Source organism: Centruroides sculpturatus, unplaced genomic scaffold, assembly GCF_000671375.1.
Source record: "Centruroides sculpturatus isolate CEXI.00-Female unplaced genomic scaffold, Cexi_2.0 scaffold640, whole genome shotgun sequence".
In the NCBI taxonomy this organism is placed as follows: domain Eukaryota; kingdom Metazoa; phylum Arthropoda; class Arachnida; order Scorpiones; family Buthidae; genus Centruroides; species Centruroides sculpturatus.
Genome location: NW_019384805.1, coordinates 305,138 through 314,946, shown reverse-complemented (window position 1 = coordinate 314,946; position 9,809 = coordinate 305,138). Strand labels below are relative to the sequence as shown.

At 29.9% G+C, this 9,809-nt stretch overlaps 1 protein-coding gene across 1 annotated transcript; it reads left to right on the top strand.

The window, feature by feature from the left end:
- The first annotated feature begins 4,869 nt into the window (after window positions 1-4,869).
- Window positions 4,870-8,540, top strand: LOC111629645. Its single transcript, XM_023373530.1, has 2 exons — window positions 4,870-4,930; window positions 6,518-8,540. Exons 1-2 carry the CDS (start codon window positions 4,870-4,872, stop codon window positions 7,885-7,887), a joined length of 1,431 nt encoding a protein of 476 aa, XP_023229298.1. The 3' UTR covers window positions 7,888-8,540.
- Window positions 8,541-9,809: the final 1,269 nt, after the last annotated feature.

Genomic DNA, 9,809 nt, shown 5'->3' with positions numbered 1-9,809 from the left:
TATATCGGGTGGATACTATATTATATTACAGAGTTCAAAAATACTCTATATAAACTTTTCTACTCCTGGAAATAACTTTTATTTATCCTTGAACTTTTATTCTTTCGTAAAAGTTTTTTCCTCATTTGGTCTAAATTTAATCTTGCCAGACTTAAATTGTTCGGAAAATTGTCTATTCGTGTATCTTATTTAAGTATCCGCAACTAATAGTAACGATTATCATTAGGATTAAGGAACTCTATACTAGAATAATTAAGAAACTTAAACCGTCGACAGTTGTTTTCTATTTTAAATCCAATTTTTACATTAAATCACGTCATTTAATGACAAATAAATGGGATACTAACCTACATGAGATCGTTTATTTTTTTGTACAACTTGTACTCGAGTTTATGTACTAATTCTCTTCTCTTATATCTTATCCTTGTTATTAAATAGTCTACGATGAGATTCTAAATTAGAATTTAATTAGGTGGGATGATAAAGTTAGTTCGATGACGTTTATGACAGACAGAATTACAAAAAAAAAGGAAACAATTAATCGATTTTAAATTAGATTTTTGGTACTTTTTAAATAAGTAGACGAGATTTTGGCCGAAATCTTCCACTCGAAATAATGGTCAATATTATATTTTTGCTGATTTTTCAGTTTTCTTTCGAGTATTTTTATCAATTTTTTTTTCCTTTTTCATCCATAAACAAACTGCTGATTTTAAAAATATAATTATTCTATAAACTTAAACATCTTATATATAATGATACTGTATTTTTATATAGTTCGGATTAGTTAAATATATAAATTTTCATTAACAATATGTAGAAAATTTGTATATTTTCCGCAATAAATTTTTATATTAAATATAAAAAAATTCCTTTTTTTTTCTTTTCTAAATCTTACTTGCTGGAAGAAACAGCAGTAGATATTTGTGTAAATTAAATTGCATTTTTAGTTTTTTTTTTTTAATTTTTACGCGTGATAAAGTAATACCTAATTAATTTCTTGTTCAGAACTGAAGATAATAAACAATCAAATTTCTTTCCCTTTTTTCCCACTCGGAATGAATGGGATTTGGCAATGATAAAATTAAGTAGAGAGAGAGAGAGAGAGAGAGAACAAACGTCTTAAAAACTCGAGAAATCATTACAGTAGCTGTTATTAAAATTTTAAGTAGACAATTGAAGAAATTTGTTCGCTTGGTCGAGTTTACTTTGAAAAGTTTCACTTTTAAGAAAGGACGGTATACAATAAGATACGGATGCTACCCAAAGGCAGTATTTTACTAATCACGAGACTTTTTCCAACAATGAAATCCATTCAACTTGAATAGCAGCTTCTTGACCAAAGAATTCTGTAACTAACTACCGTGAAATACGTCAGCTAACATCCTCCCCCTCACGCGTTTTCAAGCGTGACATCATTCACCAATTTCAGTCTTAGTCTGACGTCATTTTTACGTGATTTAGCGAAAACAAGCTTCCCACATACACACACAAAAAAGACTCTATTATTCTACAGATTCTTTCTTTGTTTTATATTTAAGAATTCTTCTTAATTTTCTCCTCTAAGGCAAACCGTAGAAACATTTTAATTATGAAAATTGCCTTTTAGATAAAGAAAATGACTTTCGTTTGTTTACGGAATAGATGTCATGAATCTGTGTTGATGCCATGATTTCGTGTTTTACATAGGTGACGGGTAGAACTGGTTCAACTGCAATGTACAGGTGAAGAATGTAGAAACGTTATCATAATTTTGCTTGTATCTAATTATTAAATACGTTTGATTTAATGCAATAAATAAAATGGATTAAAAAATAGACGTGTTTTTATCGTTTTAATGGGTCTAAAAAGATTAAATTCATTCACTTCACCAGGTCAAAATGTCAGCAACTTAACAGGTGAGTCTCCCCAGACGTTATAAGGTCTTGGGAACGGAAATTACAACAGGAGTCTTGCCATAAAAACGAAAATTATAACAGGAATATCTAGTCAAAAAAGGAGGAAATAAACAGTATTTAATTCACGTTTCTTATTAAATATTCTTTATTATAATTTTTTTTTGAAAATGTTTCAAGAAAATTTACATTTTGTAAATACTTAAATGGGGGGAAAAAAAAATTTTTGCCTCTTTATTTATTAACTTGTTTGTTCTAGTTAAAGTAGGTGAAGTGCTCGATAACTTGGAATATATTGCAAAATTCTGTTTACAGTTAATTCTTACGAGAATAATTTTATTTTTATATTTAATGGAATAAATAATATAATTAAGTACACTTTTCTATGATGTGATACTATTTATTTTCTCGTATTTCATCGATTTAATAGCAAAATAAGCTTTAATTTTAATAATAATAATAATTATTATTATTTTCTTATGTCTGTATTCAAATATTATACACCTATAAAAGTTTATTGGCATTTTTATTTAATAAATAATTTTACTTTTAATTCATTCGGTCAATTCTCATACAGCTTGAGGGGCCTTAAGTAGTAAGTAGTTTTCAAGTCATATTAAGTTCAGGAGCATTTAAAATTATGGTTATTTTTAATTTAGTATTTAAATTTACACTTTTATTTATTCGAAGCACTCTAGGTGAGGAGTACTGTATATATAGGGCCTTCTATGCGTGTGACCCTAAGCGATGGTTTGTATTTGATAGAATACGGAAACTCAACGTTGTTATGGCTATCTGCCAAGGAGGGAGGAACTATTTACGTGTTTCAGACGTGGAGGAAACCCGGAAGGGTCGAATCCGAGAATAATTATCGATGTTCAATGGTTTTTATACATTCAGTCAATGTAAGAAATGGGATTTCGCCTATATTTAGAACTAGGGCCGCCGAGAGCATGATGAGATGCGGGTTCCACCGAGGTTCCATTTATAATTTTCTTGAACAGATGAAATAAGTACAATGTTTCTTTATTAATAAAATCTAGTATTAAGGATTTTTAATAATTTTTTTAAAAGTAAAAATATCATTATTTTATAGGGATAGGAACCATTATAACCGCAAAGGTTTTCAGGGAAAAATCCAGCTCTTCCCCCTCTCGACATCCCTGTTTATAAGCCCTAGTATAAATAATTTAAATCTTAAATGAATTAACTGATTGTAAAAGTATTTACGTATGAATTTATACATAATATATCCTATATATACACACCTAATTAATGTTTTCTTTCTATAACTAGCAAACAGCAAAATCAAATCACTCCTTAAAACAACGAAAAATTAAATGGATAATTTAATATTAATTTCTATTTTAATAATATAATTTTCTAGTTTACTAAGCGCTTTCGGTTTATAATAATTGCTTACTATAATCATTTGAACAGTGTTCGTCCCCCCCTCTCTCTCTCTCGAGACAAATAATTTTATAATTAATGCAATTCATCTCAGTTTAAACGAAGGTTAGCATTTTATAATAAAATAATAAAATTTGTAAAATATTAAAGATTATAATCTAAAATTTAAAAAAAAATAAATAAATAATAAACGACAGCACAGATTTTATCACGTGTGCGATTATAATACGCTATTAAATATTAATTTTCTGTTTTCTCCAAATTTTAATAGGTTTAATAGACTAAACATGTGTTTAATGGCCACGTGTTAGTGTCAACACACATTAATAAACACAGGAAACAATGTTAATGTATATTAAAGTCACGTTTATTGATTATAAAATGTTATATTTAATTATTTTAAACGTTTTTTTTTCTAGCGATAAAAACGTTATAATTTCTACATATTTTAGATTTATTTCTCTAACTTTATGTTATATAATGATACTGTATTTTTATATAGTTCGGATTAGTTAAATATATAAATTTTCATTAACAATATCTAGAAAATTTGTATATTTTCTGCGCAATAAATTTTTATATTAAATATAAAAAAATTCCTTTTTTTTTCTTTTCTAAATCTTACTTGCTGGAAGAAACAGCAGTAGATATTTGTGTAAATTAAATTGCATTTTTAGTTTTTTTTTTTTAATTTTTACGCGTGATAAAGTAATACCTAATTAATTTCTTGTTCAGAACTGAAGATAATAAACAATCAAATTTCTTTCCCTTTTTTCCCACTCGGAATGAATGGGATTTGGCAATGATAAAATTAAGTAGAGAGAGAGAGAGAGAGAGAGAACAAACGTCTTAAAAACTCGAGAAATCATTACAGTAGCTGTTATTAAAATTTTAAGTAGACAATTGAAGAAATTTGTTCGCTTGGTCGAGTTTACTTTGAAAAGTTTCACTTTTAAGAAAGGACGGTATACAATAAGATACGGATGCTACCCAAAGGCAGTATTTTACTAATCACGAGACTTTTTCCAACAATGAAATCCATTCAACTTAAATAGCAGCTTCTTGACCAAAGAATTCTGTAACTAACTACCGTGAAATACGTCAGCTAACATCCTCCCCCTCACGCGTTTTCAAGCGTGACATCATTCACCAATTTCAGTCTTAGTCTGACGTCATTTTTACGTGATTTAGCGAAAACAAGCTTCCCACATACATACACAAAAAAGACTCTATTATTCTACAGATTCTTTCTTTGTTTTATATTTAAGAATTCTTCTTAATTTTCTCCTCTAAGGCAAACCGTAGAAACATTTTAATTATGAAAATTGCCTTTTAGATAAAGAAAATGACTTTCGTTTGTTTACGGAATAGATGTCATGAATCTGTGTTGATGCCATGATTTCGTGTTTTACATAGGTGACGGGTAGAACTGGTTCAACTGCAATGTACAGGTGAAGAATGTAGAAACGTTATCATAATTTTGCTTGTATCTAATTATTAAATACGTTTGATTTAATGCAATAAATAAAATGGATTAAAAAATAGACGTGTTTTTATCGTTTTAATGGGTCTAAAAAGATTAAATTCATTCACTTCACCAGGTCAAAATGTCAGCAACTTAACAGGTGAGTCTCCCCAGACGTTATAAGGTCTTGGGAACGGAAATTACAACAGGAGTCTTGCCATAAAAACGAAAATTATAACAGGAATATCTAGTCAAAAAAGGAGGAAATAAACAGTATTTAATTCACGTTTCTTATTAAATATTCTTTATTATAATTTTTTTTTTGAAAATGTTTCAAGAAAATTTACATTTTGTAAATACTTAAATGGGGGGAAAAAAGAATTTTTGCCTCTTTATTTATTAACTTGTTTGTTCTAGTTAAAGTAGGTGAAGTGCTCGATAACTTGGAATATATTGCAAAATTCTGTTTACAGTTAATTCTTACGAGAATAATTTTATTTTTATATTTAATGGAATAAATAATATAATTAAGTACACTTTTCTATGATGTGATACTATTTATTTTCTCGTATTTCATCGATTTAATAGCAAAATAAGCTTTAATTTTAATAATAATAATAATTATTATTATTTTCTTATGTCTGTATTCAAATATTATACACCTATAAAAGTTTATTGGCATTTTTATTTAATAAATAATTTTACTTTTAATTCATTCGGTCAATTCTCATACAGCTTGAGGGGCCTTAAGTAGTAAGTAGTTTTCAAGTCATATTAAGTTCAGGAGCATTTAAAATTATGGTTATTTTTAATTTAGTATTTAAATTTACACTTTTATTTATTCGAAGCACTCTAGGTGAGGAGTACTGTATATATAGGGCCTTCTATGCGTGTGACCCTAAGCGATGGTTTGTATTTGATAGAATACGGAAACTCAACGTTGTTATGGCTATCTGCCAAGGAGGGAGGAACTATTTACGTGTTTCAGACGTGGAGGAAACCCGGAAGGGTCGAATCCGAGAATAATTATCGATGTTCAATGGTTTTTATACATTCAGTCAATGTAAGAAATGGGATTTCGCCTATATTTAGAACTAGGGCCGCCGAGAGCATGATGAGATGCGGGTTCCACCGAGGTTCCATTTATAATTTTCTTGAACAGATGAAATAAGTACAATGTTTCTTTATTAATAAAATCTAGTATTAAGGATTTTTAATAATTTTTTTAAAAGTAAAAATATCATTATTTTATAGGGATAGGAACCATTATAACCGCAAAGGTTTTCAGGGAAAAATCCAGCTCTTCCCCCTCTCGACATCCCTGTTTATAAGCCCTAGTATAAATAATTTAAATCTTAAATGAATTAACTGATTGTAAAAGTATTTACGTATGAATTTATACATAATATATCCTATATATACACACCTAATTAATGTTTTCTTTCTATAACTAGCAAACAGCAAAATCAAATCACTCCTTAAAACAACGAAAAATTAAATGGATAATTTAATATTAATTTCTATTTTAATAATATAATTTTCTAGTTTACTAAGCGCTTTCGGTTTATAATAATTGCTTACTATAATCATTTGAACAGTGTTCGTCCCCCCCTCTCTCTCTCTCGAGACAAATAATTTTATAATTAATGCAATTCATCTCAGTTTAAACGAAGGTTAGCATTTTATAATAAAATAATAAAATTTGTAAAATATTAAAGATTATAATCTAAAATTTAAAAAAANAAAGAGTTATTGAGTTCATTAGCCGATCGTTCTAACCTTCCTCTCGCATACTGGACCACATATAAAAACCGTCCTGTAGGCAACAAGACTTGCGCTCGCTTTCCCAGCCTATACGAATTAGAGTTTAATAATATCTACTGGCAAACATTACGCACTTCTAACGGCACTTTCTATCTTTATGGTGCCTATTACGATGATAGATGGAGAGCCGGTGGCATACCCATTGTAAGAATATTAGGAATGGTAGATAAAATCAAACCACTCCCAACCACTTGTCAGCTTTGGTTCGATGGGATGAAAACTGCCGTTTTCTCTCCAACAACCTATACTTACGGTTGGTACAGTAAATGGGGCAATTATAAAGATGGAATTTTGCAGCCTTTTATCATCTCTTGTAAAATACCGAAGAAGGAATCGGGTGGTAAAGTACCATCTTCAGTATCTTTGGTCGAGCACAGATGTGATAAACCAACCACAAACTTACGAGTGATCAACAATCGACCGAAAGTAAAAGAAAACTTCGCTGTCTGCGTGAAAGGTCTGGATTTTCTCCATCAAGACTTGAGTGTACGATTAGTGGAGTGGATCGAGCTCCTGAATATTTTAGGAGCACAGAAAATCTTTCTGTACGAGCTAGAAATACATCCCAATATCTCTAAAGTACTGCACTATTATAAGAAAATGGGTCTGGTAGATCTGACTCCCATTACTTTACCCGGAAATCAGCCAAATATACCGGGATTCAGACACTTTTATCTGAAATCTAAGCTGACTCACAAAAGGCAAAATGAATTGATTCCATATAACGATTGCTTATACAGGAATCTTTACTCATATAGTTACGTAGTTTTATTAGATACGGACGAAATAATTATGCCAATTAAGCATAAAAACTGGAAAGATTTAATGGACGATGTTGTTAAATTGGCGCTAAAGGAGAAAAATTATACACGAGCTAGTTATAATGTCCGTAATGTTTATTTTCTGGACGATCTCCAAGATGGCGACGAATTGACTCATGTAGCACACGAACATGGTATACCCCGATATTTTCATATGCTGCAACACGTCTATCGATCGAAAAATTTTACTAAACCGGGCGCTTACGTTAAATGCTTCCACAATACGGAGAGAGTAGTATCTTTGCATAATCACTTCCCACTGAATTGTTTGGGGACTTGCACAACTTTCTCCATTAATACCTCTCTGGCTCAGTTGCAACATTACAGGAAAGATTGTGTGGGATCATTAAAAAACAGCTGCAAGACTGACTTTCGAATCCACACCATACGTGACACGATCATTTGGCGCTATAAAGATGAATTAGTGAAAAGAACGGCGAACGTCTTATCGAAATTAGGATTCTTTTCTTAATCATTATCTATCCGAGTCATATTTTTTAGTGATTTTGACTATTCACCGCGTGGTTCCGGTGATGATTTCATGTGGGCAATAGCACGCAAAACAAGACATTCCTGTTTTATGTGCATAAATTTGCAAGTATGTCAAGGAGTACGAAAAGGTGAATCAGGAAGATGTTTTACAGGAAAGAATTTTCAATATAAAAGGACCAGCGTATTTGTAAAGTTGGAAACAAGTGTTCTTTTATTTGTGTCAAACGGGTACAGTTTTTTTTTGTTTGTTTAATTTATATCAAAACATTTTGGTGCCATCTTTAAGTAGATACTGAACATTCCACGAGTGTGTTGAAGGGAAAATGTGAAATAGTAAATTTTTTTTTAACTTTTATTCGTATTTAAAATGAGTTCCTGTAGTCACCAACCGATAAATATCACTCATAATTCGAATAAAATGACGTATTTTATACGAAACAACTCATCCATTCAAATTGGCCCGATAAACTTCAGTTTATGAAGTGTAGGTGAATCGAACAATTAAAATCCCTACTGATTAATTTGTTATGATTCGCCTCTCCCAAATTTCCTCGTATTTGTGCCTATAAAACCTTATCATTCTTAACGTCAATCTGTGAATTCGATGTGAATAAAACCGATTTCTTAACAGTATGTATGCGTTTTCTTTCATAAAACAAAAGAACAAAAGTATGAGATAAGCCTCTTTTTTTTTTCTTATCAAGAAACTTATTCATACCAACCATTACCAGTTCTAAAAAGTTTCTAAAAATCTGTATTTGTTAAGTGAGTTCACTTCTAATCGTAAATTCTAACATATATCTAGATCGATATCAATCTCATTGAACATTGGAAATATTATAGCTAAGGGTGAACGACTTCTACTTGGTGAAAATTACGTTTCTCAATAGCCAAAACAATAGAATTTCTCCCTTTTATCTTCTGAACCCTTTCATGGGCCTAAATATTAAAAAAAAAACAACAACAATTGCTCGTTATTTAGATATATAAAACGGAAAAAATGGGTGTTTTTCGAGATAACAATTAATCATTTCCGCATTATTAATGATTAACAATTATCTCAACAGAGTGATAGCCCACAGAATGGTCACTATCAATATTTTTTTTGTCAGTGAAGCTTTATCTACAGACATTTAACAAATGTACAGAGTTTTAAAGAGGAATTTGATTAATGGTTAGCTAAACGATAAAGTTTAAAAAATTTACGTAAAATATATCTTACTTTTTACAGTATACAACAATCATTAAATATATAATAGCTTAGTAAATCTTTTTATAACATTTAAGAAGTTTCAAAGGCAAGATATTATGGACTCTTCCTGTATTTTTAACACATTAAAATGAAGTAAATTCATGTTATACCAGTTACGAGGATCTTATAAACTGGTTTAATGATAAGAATCACTTAAGACATTAAAAATCTTGTCGTAAAATAAATTACATACCTAAATTTACGTTATTAAACTCAATATTGTTCGGATGTATAATTACTTATATATATTTTTTTACTGCGATATTTACGTTATGTGGCATTCTTAAGAGCTTAGTAGCGGTACTTCTCTATTATTTTTAACTCCTCCATTATAAAACATGGGAGGAAAGGAAGAGGATAAAAAAAAATGGTTGTAAAGTTTCCAAAATAAGAAAAATCTACTTTAAAGCCGAATTTTTAAAAAATGTCTTCTTCAATAATCCAAGCTTGCTTAATGGAAATTTTCTGTTTTCTGTTTATTATAGACTTACATTTCAATAGAGTTTATTCTTACTCAAAATTCCTAGAAACGATAAAGAGTAGAGAGAGGGAGGAAGAAGAAGAAGAAGAAGAGGAGGAGGAGGAGGAGGAGGAGGAAAAAAGAATCTAGATTAATTAAAGTTATAAAAGAGAAAAAATCCATTAAGAGA